This window comes from Herpailurus yagouaroundi, unplaced genomic scaffold, assembly GCF_014898765.1.
Source record: "Herpailurus yagouaroundi ecotype Mexico unplaced genomic scaffold, PumYag 159, whole genome shotgun sequence".
Taxonomy (NCBI): domain Eukaryota; kingdom Metazoa; phylum Chordata; class Mammalia; order Carnivora; family Felidae; genus Herpailurus; species Herpailurus yagouaroundi.
Window position 1 is genome coordinate 47,362,159 of NW_024412400.1, and position 20,173 is coordinate 47,382,331.

At 35.9% G+C, this 20,173-nt stretch overlaps 1 protein-coding gene across 17 annotated transcripts in view; it reads left to right on the forward strand.

Annotated features, from left to right (window-relative positions):
• MBNL1 (muscleblind like splicing regulator 1) overlaps nucleotides 1-19,314 on the forward strand; it is a 209,973-nt gene extending 190,659 nt beyond the window's left edge. For 10 of the 17 annotated variants that reach the window (XM_040480519.1, XM_040480529.1, XM_040480517.1 and 7 more), the window contains 6 exons: nucleotides 367-420; nucleotides 1,323-1,476; nucleotides 9,056-9,091; nucleotides 9,788-9,882; nucleotides 12,844-12,918; nucleotides 15,881-19,314. In XM_040480519.1, coding sequence (XP_040336453.1) covers nucleotides 367-420; nucleotides 1,323-1,476; nucleotides 9,056-9,091; nucleotides 9,788-9,882; nucleotides 12,844-12,900 — 396 coding nt within the window. In that variant the 3' untranslated portion in view covers nucleotides 12,901-12,918; nucleotides 15,881-19,314. Of the gene's footprint in view, nucleotides 1-366; nucleotides 421-1,322; nucleotides 1,477-9,055; nucleotides 9,092-9,787; nucleotides 9,883-11,702; nucleotides 11,767-12,843; nucleotides 12,919-15,880 lie in introns of those variants that run through there. The other 7 variants (XR_005792149.1, XR_005792150.1, XM_040480524.1 and 4 more) reach the window with 7 other exon arrangements.
• Nucleotides 19,315-20,173: the final 859 nt, after the last annotated feature.

Consider the following 20,173-nt stretch of genomic DNA (forward strand, 5'->3'; position numbering starts at 1 on the left):
ATAATCACGAGAGAGGTCTTTTCTGTGTTTGTTTATGGATACTTGAGCAAAAATACAGAAGGCAGACTCTCTCCTCCTCTCTACCTTTCACTCTTTTTTTTTTTTCTGTTAGAGTATCTTGTTTGTAATTAACTACAAAGAGGAGTTATCCTCCCAATAACAACTCAGTAGTGCCTTTATTGTGCATGCTTAGTCTTGTTATTCGTTGTATATGGCATTCCGATGATTTGTTTTTTTATTTGTTTTTTCTCACCTACCCAAAAATGCACTGCTGCCCCCATGATGCACCTCTGCTTGCTGTTTATGTTAATGCGCTTGAACCCCACTGGCCCATTGCCATCATGTGCTCGCTGCCTGCTAATTAAGACTCAGTCGGCTGTCAAATCACTGAAGCGACCCCTCGAGGCAACCTTTGACCTGGTACTATGACCTTTCACCTTTTAGCTTGGCATGTAGCTTTATTGTAGATACAAGTTTTTTTTTTTTTTATCAATTTAAAAATATATATTCCTTTTTCTGTTATAAAATTGTAAAGTACAATGAAAAACTGAGTGTGGTTTCCTGACAAAATTAGTGGAAAGACTCTACTGTGAGTACCTGGACGGATATCATACAATGAAAGATTCCGAAAGCCCAGCAGCCCACATTCAGTTTAACTACATTGTAGAATGTTCTAGTGAAATACTTTAAGGACATTAAAAATGTATTTTTGACTGTATATTTATGTACCTGTTTGGTTAGCATGGCTTTAGTGATAGAATTATTTATTTATTTTTTTTAATATTTATAGTTCAGTGTTTAAGAAAAAAAAAACTTGCATGCTCTGGGACATTTGCATGTGTAGGTAGGTCTGGTGGGGAGGAGAGGAGTGGGATGAGTTTTTATTTTACCTGTTCTGGTCACTCTGTACGATTAACTATTAACATTGCTTATACTTGTCAGTCCTCATGGAGCTCGCAGTGCAGCTTTTCTTCTTGCCCCAAATCAGTGGCTTCTCACAGAAAGCCTGAAGCATTATGGGACTTAAAACACTTTAACACATTATAACATGTGCTCTCGTCCTAGTGGGTTGTTTTTTTGTTTTGTTTTGTTTTGGACAAAAATAATGCTTCCTTTAAAGCTTTTATCTTGCTTTTTTTTTTTTTTTTTTTTTGATCCCCTTTAATTTTTGTTGATTGGAATCCCACCCCACCCCCCGGGTAGTTCAGTGCTCTGCTGCTTGCTTGCTCATGCTTCCTAACAATTTTAGCCTTCAACTGATTTTTCTTTTTTCTTTTTCTCTTTTTACTGGTATTTGTTTTTTATACTCATTCACTAAACAGGGAATTCCTCAAGCTGTACTTCCCCCATTACCAAAGAGGCCTGCTCTTGAAAAAACCAACGGTGCCACCGCAGTCTTTAACACTGGTATTTTCCAATACCAACAGGCTCTAGCCAACATGCAGTTGCAACAACATACGGCATTTCTCCCACCAGGTAAGGGGTCTCAGCTTATTCATGAACGAATCTGGGGAGCCGCAGATAGATACGCTGGTAGAGCAGATAAGCCAGGCCCCCAGTTTGCCGTTAGCCATAGATAGTTGGAAGGTAAGGTGGTCAGCAGTAGCGGATGAACTGAGGTATCTCATGTGGTTCTCCTTAAAAACTAAGAATCTTAGTGTAATGAGAAATGGATCAAAGGTCATTGTGGTATTTTATAGATTTATTTTGGTGTGTGTAATTCGGAATTGAAATATAGTTCTCTTTTTTTTCTCTTTCCTCAACACTGTTTTATGTCTGTCAAGCTATTTTATGACACTCTTCTTCTGCTGTAAGACCCCTTTGCCTTCATGATTCCAGAGTAAATTTGAATTCTATGAAATGACACTTCCAGTTTTGATTTTTATTTTTCAGCCTTTTTGTTTTTGAGGTGGAGAATAAAAAAACAAACAAACAAACAAAAACCAAAAGCTGACTCTGTGTTCCAGAGCACTTAAAAAGTGTGCCAATCAGTACATTGCTTAAAATCATTATTTTCTCATGAGCTAATAGAAGTACAAGTTTACATCTACTATTGAGTTATACATTTGTCGTTTCAGTGGATTTCAACTTAGTCACATAAACATACTGTAGAACTATCTGCACGGGTATAAAATTTAGAAACATTAATCAGTCATTTAATTACCTGAAAATTTATTATTTTTATGCACCCTTCATTGACTTCAGGAAATCCATGTTAAACTTCATATAGTCTGGAATTCAACTAACCAGACTCTAATCCTATTTTCCCCTTTACCTCTTAACCTTTCTAAGATAATTACCACGGGTTCAGAGATTTATTTAATAAAATAATTTTATCACTAATTAAATTAATTAATGATGAGGTATGTATGTCAGAGGTCCAGCGCCATTAGTATATTATGCTATATTGACAGTACTTAAATGCGTTAGGTTCGTAATGCCACGAGAGAATGTGAGAATTTATTTTTGAATAGTGAACAAAAGAATAAGTTATATTCACATTAGTTTTTACTGCCAAGCACAACTTCTATACAGTGCATCTCTGAAAGCTGGCCATCCGTATGTAGAATATGTAACAAGATTCGGTGAACTGGAGTATGTGGAATATTACATGACTTACAATGCATACGCCTTAGGCACCATGGATAAAGTAATTGTACTTACAAAATAGTATCTGTGCATTTGCAGTTTGTCCATTTTAGAATACAAATTACATCATTTTGATCTGTAGCATATTTATTGCATTCTGAGGGGCAAATCACATTTCTCTTACACTTTATAAGGTTGAAACTTTTTTCTCAACACATACAGGTTTTCAGAGATTTCCAGAATGTAATCTTTTTGCTTTTATATAAATTGCCATGCCCCTAGATTCATGCCGTCTTCAGCAAATATATCAAGTTTTCTATAGTCAGATCACTAAACAAAGTTTTAATAGATTGTGGGTAACTACCATAGTCTCTTTGAAGAAACCAAAGATTATTTTTGTCAGCTTATTTCATTCAGTAAAACAGTGTCATTAGAAGTGAATTTCATTATTTAAAATCTAAAAATAAAAACATCTAACTCTCTCCATATATTATTTAGGGAAACCTAACAGTTCAGTCTTATTAAATGGGATTTACGTTAGTTTCTCCAACAATATTCAGATGACTAAGGACGTTTCTAAATAAACATAACCATTAATTGCATGATATTTCTGACAGTAATCTCTCCCTAGAAAGGCTTTTAGTCTGTGGATAAGACAGAGCAAAAGATGCTAGGTAAGGATCAAGTGTGGGAAAAACAAACACATTTGCAATTCAAAATCATACTTCTCCCTTCTAGAAACGAAGTGTTCTTAATGTAAATAAAATGTGTCACAGTATATTGAAATGTGCTAAAAATGTTAAGAAATATTTGCGTTTTTATGATGAATTTTGCATCGGAGATAGTCTATATTCTATTCTTGATATTTCTAATCAATATGATATGAAATTATTACAATAATATAAAATTACATTTATCTGTAAGCCACTTTTAAAGGGCTTAACCTTTATGAGTCACATAATCAGAAGTAGATAATACCTTCATCATTCTTTTAAAATATTGTCATTTGTCATATGTGCCTGTGTCCAGAAATTTGGCTCTATGACATTAAAAGGTTAAAATGGATAGCCCATCTTTACTTCTGCCAAACCACTTTGTCAGACAGCCAGAAAAGAAAGAAATCTGATGCAAAGAATGTAAACTAAAATGCCTTAGGGGCCAGGAAGGATATATAAACAAATGGAGCAAGAAATAAATTAGGAGCTGTGAGGTCTGGAAGGCACTGGGGAGCACAGGCCCAACCTAAAGAGGATGGTGAGTGTTTGGACTTAGGCTTCTATTGCCTCAGAGAAATATCTGCCTGGCATGTTGTACCTGTTGTAAACTGCACATCCTTTGTGGCTCCATTTACATTATAGGGTAGTTGTGTCTCTGCTTCCCGTGGTTAGTTGTGCAGACCTGCACAATCTAATGTAATGGCCCTGATGTCCGGTATTGCAGGTCTTTTTGATTTTTTTCCCAGATATTTACCTCATTTGGATGGTTGCATATGAAATTTCTCTATTTAAAAAAAAAAAATTACAGCTAATTCAATTTTTTAAATGCCCTTTGAGAACTACAGGAAATCTATCCTACCACACATCTGTGTAATCTCATATATAATACCTGGGAAAAAGGAAGTTCATTTTCCAAAGACTGTGTTATTCTGCAGATGACTTATTTGATTAGAGCCTCCCATCTGCCCATAATATAATGATTTGGAAGGTATATTCTGAAGGCTCTTTTGGAACTCAAAAGAAAATAGAAGTTATTTATTTTTTGCAACTTAGAGTTTTAGAGCTCTGTAGTCTCTTGCTTCAGTAATAACTTAAGGGGTATGTGGGTCTGTTACATTGAAGTTGCAGTGAAGCATAGTTAAGTCATTTGAGGAGGTAACTATGTATATAGACTGGGCTGCTGGCAAAAGATCAAGGTTCAGTGGCAAGCCAGGTAACTAGCTAAAACCAATTATATATATAACTTTTAATAACAAAATTAGGTTTATGTGGCATCCACCCGTCTGTCTGTGCATCCATCCAATCATTTATCCATCTGTCCTTCCAACCACCTATCTCTTCTTCCCTCTTCCTTCCCTTCCTTCTTTTCCTTCCTCTGTCCTTCCCAGTCTTCTCTCCATCCGTCTACCTATCTACCCATTCATTGATCCCTCCATCCACCTGTCTCCCCATCCATCCATCTATCCACCCATCCACCCATGTCCATCCATTCATTGAATCAACACACATCTATTGTATGCCACATGGTATGCCAGTATTCATATTGGAGATTGCAAATTTATGACCCAAGGGTTAAATCTAGAATCCAGAAGTGTCTAAGAATGTTTAAATAAAATCAGAGTGTAAATCCTTTACAAGGTGTGCATTCTGTCCAATCCAAGCCCCACAGCTCCCTAATGGTTTCAGGCCCAGTTGTTTCACACATTGTGTTCAAAACAGCCGCCTTTATTCAATATTTGCTCTGTGCCATACTGCACTGGATACTTTATATACATTATCTCATATTTTCTCACAACGGCCCCAAAAGGTTGGCATTAATAGTCCCATTTTACTAATGAGTAATTTGGGGCCTAGTCAGGTCCAATGATTTGCTCCAAGTTGCATGGCTTGTATGTAAGGTTTAGACAGAACTTGAAATCAGGTCAGGTGGGTTTGACTCAGTCTCTCAAAATCTGTGAGCTCTTTGTATCAGGTCCTTAAAAATGATTTGGCCCAAAAAATGAACTAGGCCTTACTGATACCCTGACCCCATGATTGGTGCTTTTATACCCTCCATCTCGTTTAAAAATAAATACAATTACTGGAATAAATTCATATCCAAGCTTCTTTTTTAAATTTTAGAGATATACTACTATTTAAAAAATCTTCGCCCTTTAAAACTCAATTAATTATTCGTACCGTTTATGTCTAATCTAGGATCTACTTACATTGTAGGTATCGAGTTCACCCTTGACATTGGAGTAAGAAGTACCACTTTTATTTACATCACTTTATTTTCTTGAATTCAAATGAAGTCCAACTCCAAACTCTAATCTCACTGGGAGATTAGGCTCCCTTACTGGGGTCTAATTACCGGGATTCAGGACCCCCTTCTCACATCTTCTCTTCCCTCCCATCCCCGCCCCCCCCCCCCACCCAAGGTGAGGGCCTGTGCCATCCAGTAGGGTAGATAAGATGCCCATTCTCCATTCTTCAGTCAGCACTGGTCACTGCTGGTATGATCATGGCCCATGCTTACAAGGTCTCAGCAAGCTACACACTCCAGGGTTCCTGTGACTGCCTCGGGTCCAGGCATGCTTGCCTGAGCTCCTTAGCCTCATAAGCAGCATACGCTCCCTTGGCAGCCTGTGCCCATGGAGCTATGGTGGAAGAATAGACTACATACCCAACTACTCACGGACCCTGCAGACTCCCTGCCTCTTTCCTCTCCCTTCTCCCTCACCATTTTTGCCTGCTTTCTACCCTCAGAAGCACACCTCTCTTCCCTCTTCCTAGCATATTGCCCTCAGTGTGGGCTGATGGTTTTTTTTAAAAACCTAAAAATAAGTTTGCTTTAAGCAACTTTGGCTTTGGCTTGTGTTGCAACTTACCAGACATAAAGAAACAGAAGGCCAGGAAATTTTCCTGGAGGGGGAGGAGTAAGAAGGGAGGTGGCAAGGGGATGGGGGTGTTTTTACCGAAAAAAAAAAAAAACAAAAACAAAAATTCCCAGCTTGTCACTTTTATTATAATTAATGAAATTAATGCAGTTTACCTTCATCTTAGCATAGGATTATAAATCAGGCTTGGAAGTTTAAATCCAGATCCACCACAAGTTATAATCTCTGTATCCCTTTTATTTTTCACCTATAAAATGTAGATAATGTGATTATTTCATAAGGTTACATTTAAATGAGTTTTAAACATAGTTTCATAAAACATTCTCTTAAAGCACTATCATAGGCAGGTCTAAGCGTTTAGGATAAAGCCTGGAATCTAGTAGGCACTAGGTTTTATTTGTCATTTCTTAAATTCAGTAGTGCAATGGAATAGAATTCAAAACATCAGATAGAAATAAACTGAAGCTGTTGCTGTTTCAGATATCAGTTTTGAAAATAATTTCAATTGATTGTGAACTTTTAGTCCCAAGTGATACAAATTTTAGATCTTAAATCAGCTTAATACTGCTAATCAGCAGGCTTGAATTACCACATCCAAGTTCAGACCTCCAACCAAATATCCATTATCACTTTCTCTCTCTTCTACTTCTTGCCCTTCTCCTTGAAGTAGTTTTAACTGTGCATACAACGCATTTGCAAACTACCTTCCTACTTGTTTTTCCTGCATCTTCAAATAGGAATGCATTCCTCACAAACACTTCATTCTGCTATGCAAATATCTTCATAGGGGAAATTTGAAATTGACAAATGCATTCACTGAAACATTTCCTTGTGTTGAAAATTAAGGAAAAAAATTTCAATTGGCTATTTGTGCATCATTATTAGTAAATCAACCCATTGTTGTAAAGATGGATATTATGGTCATTTCAAAGTGATTTTTGGTCTCGGTAAGTGGGTCCTACAGCATAATGTCTTTGTTTTTGTGAATTATTGCACCTGGCTAGTATTTTCATTGCTGCCTTATGTTTATTTGCTGCAAATCCCTCTCAAAACTGTGTGCACTGGTTATAATGGTAATGAGGAAGATAATTCAAACTAAAATTCCAATCCTAGAAGCTTTAGGCTTTTAGACAGATAGGATGGTTAATTCATTTTCCGCATGTGCAGGCTAAATTATGTATGGGATGAAATATAATAGGCAAATTACAGCATAATAATGAATGGTAAATTGAAAACCTACTACCCATACAGTATTTAAACCGGCTTTCCTATTCCTTGAATACCACATTATTGCTTTTCCTTCATCTATTCATCCTCTCTTTCCCAGTCAGTCCTCTTGCCCCACCTTGAGAGGATAACGATTTCACAGGATCTAGACCCAGGATTAAATTTCGCTTGCTCTACTGTCTCACATTAACGTCTTTGTTATTAGTGGTCTGTTTTTGTTCTTCTCTTTCCCAAGTCTGACTCTGTAGTAGTTGCAAATGATAGAGATCTTCAGGCATCTTAACAAATGACTGTCAGGGTAATATTATGCCACCTGGGCGGATGCCTCCCTAGCTCCATTACCAAGTTTAATCCCTGATCATTGTGCCCACAGTCTAATTGTGATAACAGACTAATTGCAGCTGTTCCAGGGACGCCAGTTCAGTAATCCTTGTTTCTCAATGGCAGCTTTGTTTTGTAGGGCCATCTCTGACAAGACTCAATTGGCAGATATTTGTCTAACAAATGTTCATCCCAGATGCTGCTAGTGTTTAAATAGGATGTGCCAAGATTTAGATAGAAATATAAAATCATTTGATATTTTAAAACCTAGAAATCTAAAATAATCTCATAGAAAGAACAGTAGTTCTTTATGTGGGAAAGTGCCCTGTGCTCGGTAAAAAGAAAAAAACATAAAATTGTATGTTGCAATGTTTGTATGTAAAAGAGAACAGGTACTACATACATAATATTTTAGCATCATGGTTGAACATTGAAAACATCAATGCCAACACCCCATGTGTAATATATACATACATATATATATAATTAACTTTTTTTTTCTATGTGAAATATTTGGGAGCATTTGCTATTCCAAGAAGTCCTGAAGGTCTAAACCAGCATTGAAAACCAGTCTGTTTCCCCAGATCCCTGTTAATTAAACCAATTCAGGACTTAAAAGTATATCCTCTCTAAATGTTTGCCTACATTTAAATTCCAAACAAAGGCCATGCAGAAGTTTCACTTTCTCTTTATGCATAATTTATTTCTTGGTATCCTTCCAAATAAAATTCCTGTATGGATGGATGATCACAACCCCTTCCATGTCTGTGTGGTTGCTGCTACAGTGAACAGAGAAATAAAAACCAAGGGAATGAAAATGAATGTTTTGGTTTTATTACATTGTTAAGCCAGTTTTGTGCATTGGATTACCTACCATTTTAATAATAAGTAATTTCTCTAATTATTTAACATGTGCTCAATATAAGGAAAATGTTAATACATTCATATGTTAAAGTCAGAAATAGCAAAGCCGCCAGATGGCTAGTAACCAGATTAAAACAAAACAAATTACAATATTATTTTTAAAAGAATTAGGCGAGTTTAAACTTTTCCCAAAATACTTTTACTTATAGGCAGCAATCAGGAGAAACAAAGTGTACCAGCACACAGTTAAACTGGCTTTTATTCTTCACTTGAGACTAGTTCTAATTGATCACTGTGCTATTGTATGATTTGATTGTGCTGACAGTTACATGCCACTGTTCCCATAATAACAATTTTTCTTCTTTGTTCAAATGAATTTCCTAATTACACGTGTGATGGGATGTTTTAATTCTTTTCCCTTTTCAAATCCACCTTCCTGTTGCAATGCATGATGGGCAGGCTCAATATTGTGCATGACACCCGCTACAAGTGTTGGTAGGTGCCAGCTTTGTTTCTTGATTATCTTAAACCTATGGTGCACCTCACAGCCCCTCAAAATCCACTGCTAAGTTTAACTTGTATCTATTGGGCAAGTCCATTTCCCTTTTACTAACACCTGTCAATTAAATGCCATTTTCTATTTAATTGACATGGACTCACATAAATGTTTTCTTTACACACAAGTTTCCTTTAGTCACCTTTGGTGGATTTTGATTGGACTATGAGTTCTGGTGTGTAAAAAAAAAAAAAAAAAACTATATCATAAAAGTAATATATTGTATATTTTTATAATAATAAATAAGAAAAAATACTTTCATTCAAACAGATAACTGTATATATGAAGTAAATACCTGTATTTTGACTTAGATTTTGAATGTCTGACTGTGAACACTATATAAAATTCTTGTTTTTGACGTAGCAAATTAAGCCTGTTTGTGTCAATTTTCTTGATTTGATGGTAACAAGCTTTTTTTCCCCTTTTTTTTCTCTTTCATCTCCCTTCCCCCTTCTCTCCTTGGAATGTTGTCCTGCTTTGCGCTGTGATTGCATGTCACTCGCTGGTGATGATGTCCCGTCACATGGCTTATTGCTGTGATAAATACCATGCCCAATTATCTCCTCCATGTTGCCATGGTTTCCATATTGCTACACTCTTCTGTATGTTTGCTTATATGATTTTCCCTCCGAAAGTTCCCATGGTGCACGGTGCTACGCCAGCCACTGTGTCCGCAGCAACAACATCTGCCACAAGTGTTCCCTTCGCTGCAACAGCCACAGCCAACCAGGTTTGCTAATTTACAGCTTTGTTTCTTAAAAACCAACTCTAATAGGGCTCAATCCAACAGCCCTTACGCACGTGGCTTTCCCATTGAGGTCAGTGGGAATCGTGTGTACGTGAGGGCTGTAGAGGGTGCTTTAATAGCATGGGGTTTCAAAGATACCTCTTGTTGGCCTACACATTCTCTCTATGATGAGCAGCAGAATGCTTTTATGCCATTTATAAGTGCTCCAAAGTTGTCGCGGCTCCATTTCTAAAGCTACTAAAATGATATTTACACAAGCAATTCTCATTTGGTCTCAATCATTCAGGTGTTTTGACCAATCAAAACTGCAGGCGATTTTAAGGTTTTTATGATAAACATTTGGTATGTACAATTTCTTAGTTCTTTCCTAAATTCTTAATAAAAAGCGAGATGTTTAAATATGTTATAGATGCCACAAATGACCACTCTTGTAAATAGAGTTTTTATAAATTCATTATAGTTTTGTTTGATAAGCAGATTGTATATTAAAAATAAGTTGGTGTCCAAGGTTTGAGTCTCACTGCTTTAAGTGAAAAGCAAACACAGAAACAAAAACCCTAAGTGCTCATATTTCTGTAGTTACCCAGCATAGATTTTAGAGAGTTATGAAGGGAAAAAAGACATCAAATACGGTAAATTGAGTCATTCTGGGTTCCATAGAAATTTATGGAGTAACAATTTCACAGATTACTCTTAAGTAAATGGGATCTGTTTCAGAAATTTGAATTTTATGATATGCAAGAATGACTATTTAAAAGAAAATGATTATTAAAATATTTAAAATTTAAAAATCGACATTGATTCAACCAACATTCTCTGATCCTATTTTAAATTATATTCTGGAAAATAATGGTTGAATCAAAGTCAAATTTATGTAAAGTGGGTTTTGGCCTTAATGGATAAGTGTCTTTGTTATGAAAGCAAAGTTCAGGAAGGTTAATAGCATGTGAAAACATTTGGAGCCAAATCAAAGTTCAGATAACCCACAGACTAAGGTTAAATGTAGCCAAATGACGTGAAAGAATCACTATGAGATGAGAATCAGCGTATTGCCCCTTGGGAAGAGAAGGCCAGTTAAGCGCCATCTGACTTTGTAGATATTGCTGTGAGAAGTAACCACCCTTGTCTCCACAGTACATCATGTACTGTTGAAGAACTGCAAGCTATTAGTGTAGCCATTAAAAACTTTCATAAGCAGCATGCCAAAATGGATGTATTTTAAAGTTTCAGACAAGCTTTAAACATTTCTTGGCAAAGAACCATTAGTTTTTCTGAAGCTTGTCAAAATAGCCCCAGATTTATGCTAACACATCAGACTCATTTACAAGAATACTAGATTGTGCATATGTGGCATGTTAGTAAGTAATCTATGGCAGAAATTTCTTAATGGATTCACCGTAATCCATTTATGAGGCAAATCAGTGATGCTGAGCTCTCTGTGTACCATGTATGACGACAGAATTGCTGGTGTAAGCAGAACTATAGCAAAGCAAATTCCAACATGCCCTGGGCCACCTGGGTTGTAGGGGACACTTTACTTTTTGCATTGTGCTGTGACCATTTCATGCATAATCTTGGGTCTTCATACTGTTTTACAACCAAAAGAAAGAAAAGGGAAATGGATATATATATACACACATATATTATATCTACATATACATACATATGTATATGCCTACAGTATATTAGCAATGCTGGAAATAGCTGATGCCACAAAATGCAGCCTGCATGCATGCAGAAGTTTATAGCTGGCCCTTCATCTGCATCGATTGGTGTTGAAGGTCCTTGGTATGTTTCGACAGCCCCATCCTTGATGCTTCTACACTGTTGGGTGCAACATCCTGTCCTGCAGCAGCAGGAAAAATGGTATGAGAAGCTTCATTATGCTTGGAGCACATTTTCGTGCCATTTGCCAATGCTGTAAAATTGTGTAAAGATGTCAGCTGAGAAATGGAAATAAAATAGAGACATATTCATTTACACTCCAGACTGTGGATTGTAATATGTTGCATTAGTCTAGGACATCTAAATTGAAAGAACAACAAAATGCCTTCATGTATGTGATTTCACTCTTCTCCCATCAACCTTGCTGAGGTGGGACTAGTGCCATTTTATAGATGAAGAAACTTAGCCATGGAGTAATTAAGTGCTTGGCTCAAATTTACACCACCAGGAAATGGATGCACTAGCGTGAGAACCTGTGCTTGCAGTCCTTGGACTGGCTCAGTCTACCGCACTGCCTCTCCCAGGTTAGCAGCAAAAATTCTGGCATGGAGGAGAGTCAGGCTACAAATTGGAAGTTCATAGCTTTGGGGACCATTGAAATAAGTCACCTCTATATTGATTTCTTATTGTATTGTCTCTCAAGTTTTTTAAAGCTCTTGCCCATTTATAATACAGTCAAATGTGCAATCAGGATTCAGGACTCTGTTCCGAAATAAACTTAAGCTCTTATCTGGTTCTTTTGAAATACTCTCTTAAAATTCTTAACTGGTACGTTTAATTTGGGGGGGAAAAAAAGTTAGAAACCATAAGTTGAACGAAAATGTTAGAAATTGGTTGCACAAAAATAGGCATTTTCTACTTTGATTTATGGGTTAGTAAATAACTGAAACCACAGGTGTGTGTGTGTGTAGGCCAACAAAAAGGGCTTCTTTCAATTACTGCTGTGCATGAATTTTGGATAGTTTTACTTCTCTTACTTCCTAAAAACTGATAACATTTATAGAATAGTATTTAACACAAAGATTTTTAAAAATGAGTTGCTCCTTTGACATTAAGTTTACATTAACTTACTGTTATGTTGGCCAGATAAGGACTGTCACCTCACAGCTGAATTTCACTTTTCTTAAAAAAAAAAAAAATTAATATTAAAATGTTTTCATCTCTTGGTTGTTGGCTTGCTTGCATGGATCATTCATTAAATAATTTTTTATTTGCTAGATACCCATAATATCTGCCGAACATCTGACTAGCCACAAGTATGTTACCCAGATGTAGAATTTTCATCACTAAACAGTAAGTTCCTTCTGTAATATATAGTGTGTACTTGTAGTGTTTTTTTGAGCTACCATTTGTATGATGTACTTCAGGAAGTTTTGCAGAATTTCAGAGAAAATATTTATATGTTTTCTTTTATTTTTATTATTTTTAAATTGAACGTCATCAAATATTTATTGAACAGCTGCCTTGTGACTGGCACAGTTCTAGAAGTAGAATGTACAAGCAAATTAAAGCTTAGACGAATGAGTACATTTATAACCGAGAGTATGCTTCAGTGCTGAAGGTTTTGAGAGGAGGTAAGAAAGGTCTCCCGTTTTTATCTTAGGTGGGTTGTAAGGAATATTATTATAAAAATTTATAATATATGTTAATGTCACTTACGTGTATGTAATTCTTAAGGAAAATAAGTTTTGTTTTTGTTTCATATTAGAAATAAACACAAACGTGAAGAAAAAATATGACTTAAAACTAGTATAGATCAGGGGTTGGCAGACTTTCCTGAAAAGACCAGACAGTAAATATTTGTGGTTGCATGGGCTATATACGGCTTCTATTGTCACTCATTTCTGTTGTAGCTACTCAGCTCTGTCACTCTAGCATGAGAGCACCTGGAGACAATATGTAAATGAAATGGTGTGACTGTGTCTCAGTAAAACTCTATTTACACAATTAGGTGGCAGGTCTGATTGGCTCACGTCTAGTAGTTTGCTGAGCTCCAGTGTAGGTCATCATTTGTTTTATTTTCTAATGTTTTGCTAAATCCTGTATGTGAGAACATGTACCCACTTCACCTCACACCACACACAGGGTTATTCAGATATAAAGAGTCAGGCTTTAAATCAATGTATACACACACTCACATACATACATATGCATACATCCACATATCCAACTTTAGGTACTTCAAAGTAGTCAACCTTAGAAGATTGTATAATTCTGAAAATGTCATTGTTGAAAAATAATTTGAAAGTCTTGTGATTTTTCTTCAAGCACCTTGACTTAGACACTTGGGAAAGGTGGCCATTTTTCATCCTCAGAGGCTATGCTTTATTCAGTATGTACACATTCAAGCTATCATATATGCTCAGGATATTTGTTTCATGTTTATAGTTTTATATTTAATTTTTTTTTTCAACGTTTATTTACTTTTGGGACAGAGAGAGACAGAGCATGAACGGGGGAGGGGCAGAGAGAGAGGGAGACACAGAATCGGAAACTGGCTCCAGGCTCCGAGCCATCAGCCCAGAGCCTGACGCGGGGCTCGAACTCACAGACCGCGAGATCGTGACCTGGCTGAAGTCGGACGCTTATCCGACTGCGCCACCCAGGCGCCCCTATAGTTTTATATTTAAAAGGAGCCTCTGTATTTGAAACTGAATCTCGTAAATAAGATGGGTGATCCTTCTTGCTGCTTCCTTTCAATAACACATTTGCAAATGATTTTTTGGTGCTATGTGTTACTGTGTGTTACCGTGCCAATGAGATAAAGATGAACAGACAAGAGATAAAGATGTTAATTTCAGCGCACTCTAATAAAATGAGAGGTTTGAACACATTTCTCTTGGAGCAAAGATGAAGGAACAACTTTCTCCAACAGAGTCAGAAAATAGTGACTTGGGGCAGTGAGGGCTGCGCTCAAGAGAAGGGAGGAGTAAGGGCCTTTCAGAAGGGACTGTGAGTGTGTCAAGTGAGGAGACGGTGGCAGAGAACCAGTTCTGAGACCCTTGCGATAATAATCTATAGCAAGAGCTGGACAAAGGCTGAGCCCATGCAGGACAAGAGGATAGACAAAATTTGAGAGCAGTCCAGGAAGTAGTACCAAAGACATGCTACAACCACGGATTAAATTCTTGAAAGTGATCTTTGTCTATTTCATAAGCTTTCTCAATAATCTGGTAATAAATTCTCCTGAACAGGAGTCACATTTTTCAATAAGCACATTCTTTTTAATATGTAGGTTTGGATGAAAAGTTCTCCTTTTGACAGATTCTAAAACCCTACTTCAAGCTTTTGTAGTCAATTGGGTATGTTTGGTGTGTATATAACTATGTTCTATTTCTGAGCGATAATCTAGGTTGAAAACAAATGATACCAAACGGCTGTAAGTTCATCAATTAGCAAACCAGTGGACTTACGTGTATTGCATCTTACGCTCTTAATGTTCTGTTTAACAACTGATTGCCCATTTTCATGCGTAGTTGCAATAATTAAACTGCTTTTTGAGTGGAGCAAAATGGTGACTTCTTTCATGCTTGAGGTTGTACTGTAAAGCATATGTTTAATATGTAAAGATTCTCTGATGAGAACAAAGTTCATGTAAAAACTGAAACTGTTAATTCACAAGTACATTGTAATATCTGTTCCACCTTAATTTGTCAGGAGCATAAGGGATTTTTCTTTCCCTTGGCTTTAGGGGGAAAAAAAACTTTAAATTAACCAAAACAGTTATTTACAGTATAAATTTTTTCCAAACATATGCTATGCTAATCAAGCGCCCATATATGGTGAGTCATGTTTAATAGGACTTACTGTTGCATGGATTTTAATTTTGTGGGGCCAAACCAGTATTCTTGCAACCCATTAAACTACAGGAGAGAGGAATTAAAGTGAGCTTAAATGCTGCCCCACAATGATAGTGCTAAAAAAGAGCTCTACTATATTATGCCCCTTGATCCTGCAAACATATTTTATACTTTTAGCTGAGTATGGGGTAATATTTGAGCAGAGCCCATAATTTTATTAGGCTGTGCATGTCATTTTATTCTCATAGAGTTGTAAATTTAGGTCCACTTGTACTTGGGGAGTGGTTTTTGTTTCTATATGAAGATGTAGCAACATACGTGTATTTTACTCTTTAAACCAAGCAATACGGTTTTCAGATGAAGTAGTTACTGGAAATTGCCTTGTTTTAACCAACATCTTCTCTTTTTAGACTTTCTCTCTGTTTTAACCAAGATTGTCTCTTTTTCCCTTGTAGATCATACTAAAGAGGAAAGGACAGTGTGCTTGGTTAGCGTAAAGGACGAGGTCATTAGCCATATTGTAAATACCGTCAAGCAACACACACAAAAACCCCTCAGCCACAAGACATCCACATATTGCATGTTAACCAGAAGAAGAGACAACATGGAAATCCACTGCACACTGTTGCCTATACACTTTGTACATTTAATTGATATTTGTGCTGAGGTGATATTCCTGTCTGAAAGAAGAACAACATTGTCTTTCTTTTCTAGCACAGAGTTCTGCATTAAAAGATGCATACCTAATTAGTTTCCTATATATTCATGCCATCTTGAAAAGACAGACTATGGTGTAACCATGATTCTATTATGTATTGGTACGTCTGTAGACCAAGGTATAATTTTTTAAAAATAAGTTTATTTCTTTCAAGGTTTACAAATAACAAAGGTGCACCTTGTATTTAAAATCGCCATTATAGACGAGAGCGTGCATGCACAGTCATTTTTGTTTAAGAGTAATATTTTTAATGTAATAGATTTTAAGATGTGGTGAGGGAGGGATCTGACAGAGATGAATGTGCCAAGCAAAACCACAACTGTGTATCTTTTAAAGCACATCATGGCTTTAAGTACCATGTTGTTAAGGATTCTCATGAAGTGCCATAGACTGTACATCAAATTAGAGTATTATTTCTTCAGTGTTATTGTTTTCAGAGCCACATTTTGTTGCTTATTTGCTAGTACTAATCAGTCAAAGGGCACCATTCTTTTTTCCTTTTTTTTTTTTTTTTTTTTTGGAAACCAAAGCTGTCTCAGAAATGGCCAATTTAACTCTACAGTAACAATAGACAGCACAACACAAACTCTCTCAATACCGATAAACTCACACATACTGGAGATATATATAATAGATATATATATAAAATTATTTTAATGCATTGTAGTGTCATATTTATGCATACTATACTGTGTAACATGTTATTCAAAAGGGATATGCCATTTCTGAGACACGATAACAAAAAAAAATGTTTGAGGAAATTATTTTGCTTCTATTTATAGCTCTGTCAAAAGTCAAACGACTATAAATGCTTTGCAAAAATGGTTTCACATTTGCTTAAATGCTTCACCACAGTCACGTTTAAAATAGTGACTCTAAACAAAGAAGAAAGCAGCACTGTCATCAGATGCATGATAAACCAAAATATGAAAATGGGAAATGTTTAATTAACCTAGTAATTGGGTGGGTTAAGTACATGGGTGAATTTTATATGTGATTTGTTTTGTTTTGTTTTGTTCAGATTAACTGCTTATAGCCTTAGAAAGCCTTTTACAAAATTAAAAAAAAATAGATGTGCATTCAGTTTTTAAGAATGGATTCATCCAAAGGAATTCCTTTTTTGTGGTTTGGATGTTGCAGCTAGTAAAGGATATTTTTGCTCTGATTGGCAGTTCTAAAAATTGCTGACGTCGGGGCCAGGTCACTGGTAGTTATAGTGTGGAATGGGAGAAGCGAAAGTTCAGTTATAGAACTTTCCATACTTCCAAGTTTACTGCAAGTTTTTATGCTTGAGAGAGATGCTTTCTAATATAAGACTGATGTGTTGATTTTACTGATTGTACTGTACATCTATTAAAGCCTTAGATTATTACATTACGGGTTGGAACCCATACCAATGTAATTTCAATCATGTTAAGAGAGTAATGGTGACTTCACATGTTATTGTAGTTAGTTACATTATAGAATATTACTTATTTTTCTTGTTAAAATGTAGTTTTTCATTTCCTACATTTATTAGATTTCATTTTCTATTAACAATTGAATACCATTTCAGTTTATAGACTCTTGTTTTATTAGATTTTACCGATGAATTTTTCAAAATACAAAAAAAAATTAAAGTAGTTTTTCCTTCATAACATACTCAGTTTTGAATTACATGTAGTGTCATACGAATATTCGTATTATTGTTAACTAAATGATTTATATTTTACTGATTTAATATTAAAGTGTAAGAATGTCAGTCATTGTTAGTTCTTGTCTAGTTTTCATTAAAAGAACAAAGATCTTTTATATGGATATCTTATAAATATATAATCATTGCTAAGTAAGAAGTTAAGTTGTTGCTATCGCAACAATCCTGGCAGACAATTGAGTAATATTTTGATGATTTATTTTGTTTGTAATTAGTTATTATAAGAAGATCTAGATCCTAGATATTAGAATAAAATTTATTTTCTACTGTATCCATTTCAAATGTTAAAGTATTGTTTAATATTTTTGAAATCCCTGAATATCAGGCCTTGTTATAAATAAGCTGCATAATCAATAAATAGAACAAGGGACTTTTTTGTTGATAATCCAAATACTCAAAGTTTACGTAATGAGAATTATAGCGTGTGTGCAAACTCTTGAGGGTTGATTATGCTGCAATTTAGCATGTTGGAACGTCTAGAGAGAAGGTTGACTTTTTGCACTTCTGTATATAGTCAAAAGAGAGAAACCTGTATAATAGTAAGATCTTATTTTGAATAAAAACGTCTATAATTACAAGGAGTTTTGTTAAGGCTAATAAAATGACAGACTGAGCAAAATTGCTTGCAAAAGTGGCACAGAGTTAGCACTCCATACCCCTTCAAACATGTTGCTTTGCTTTATTGTGGACAGCTTGTAGTTTGCCAGGATTTTTTCAGCTGGAAAGATATGCCATCCTTCCGAGATCTCATGACTGACAAAAACTCCATTGGGCCAAATCTGCCTGAAGATCATTACCAAAAATAGCAGGTACTTCAACCATTAAGGTGAAATCATGGATCAAATATTCCTTACATTTTTCAAAACTACTGCATGTTTAAAACTTCAACGAAAAAAAAAAAAAGAGAGAAAGAACTATACTAAGGACATATATTATACAAATCAGTTTCTGCCAATTTCAGTGGTTTATTGTTCACAAAAAAAAAAATCTTCAAAACAAGTATTGACTCTCACAAAATTTAAACCGTAAACAGGCAAACCAAACAGCACACCGTAGCTATAGTTGTTATGTGATTGTTTTTTAATTGCCGTAGGATCCTGTTCTTTCAGCAGGTGAAAAAAACAAAACGCAGTTCAAATTTCACGGTTTTAATTTTCAACTCAGAAGCACTCAAAAAAGCAAATGTGATCATGGGCACTTGTTTAATGAATTCGTGTATCCAGCCTTCACTCCCGCTGGCTGCACTTCTCAGCAACCCTACCGCTTTCATCTGCTGAAAGGACAGATGTGCTTGGTTTTACTATTATGTAATCACAACTTACTTTCTGCTTGTAGTTGCTTAAAATTATGTATTTTGTCTTGGGCTGCAATTTGTTTTATGCTTATTTTATTATTACTGCAGTAGTTGACTTTGCTGTATGGAAAAATAAAGTGAAATTGCCCTAATAAAACTTCTCTTTCATAAGTATATTTGTGTATCTGAGACTGAAGAGTAAATTATTTGTGCGCGTTTCGAGTATTCATGCCTGTCTGTCTTAAGGAACGTACCGATATGAAAATTCATTATCTGGTTTTAACTGATTGCAAGGAAGGCACTCACTCTTCTTCTCACTAACTGTCCTTTGATACCAAGCTTGAGAATCTCAATTGTGATGCATCGCCCTGTATTTTCTGAAACGTCTTGCCCTCTCTTACCTTGACACTTCGAGTGCTTGCTGTTGGATACTATTTTGAGCATAGAGGAGCAAAACCATAAGGGAGGAAAAAAATCTCTTATCAGTTCTAGAGCGCTGTCTATTAAAGAAATTCTCTTTGGCTTCTTCGGGAGGCTAGGGCTGGAAATCAGGCATTCTAAGTGAATATTTCAGTAATGAAATAATGATGGCATTTGATTCAGCGGGATAAAAGAGGTTACACATAGGCAGCTGAGCCAGGCCATGCCATAACTCTCGTGTGTGTGTGTGTGTGTGTGTGTGTGTGTGTGTGAATTTTGTAAATGAGAAGTTAAAAATTTGGCTACAGTGAGGTCTGGCATCCCATACAGCTTCCCATTTTGCAGTTTCCACAAATAGCCAGTGAAAGCCAAAGTTCCAAAGTGAAGAAATTAACTCCTTTGTTCCTTTAGTGCTGCTTTATGTGACGGTGCCACACTCCATACTGGGTCAAAGCCTGCAAATTTTTCTTTGTGCATCGGTGCTTTTTTCTCTAGAACTTACTACAACGAAAGTAAGTGCATTATTTATAATTAATACAGTTCTGCCACTGGTTGAGTTCTATAGAACATTCCTGTTATTCTCAGTGGATCCAACTATTCGAGGTGCCACTTAATCAAAATTA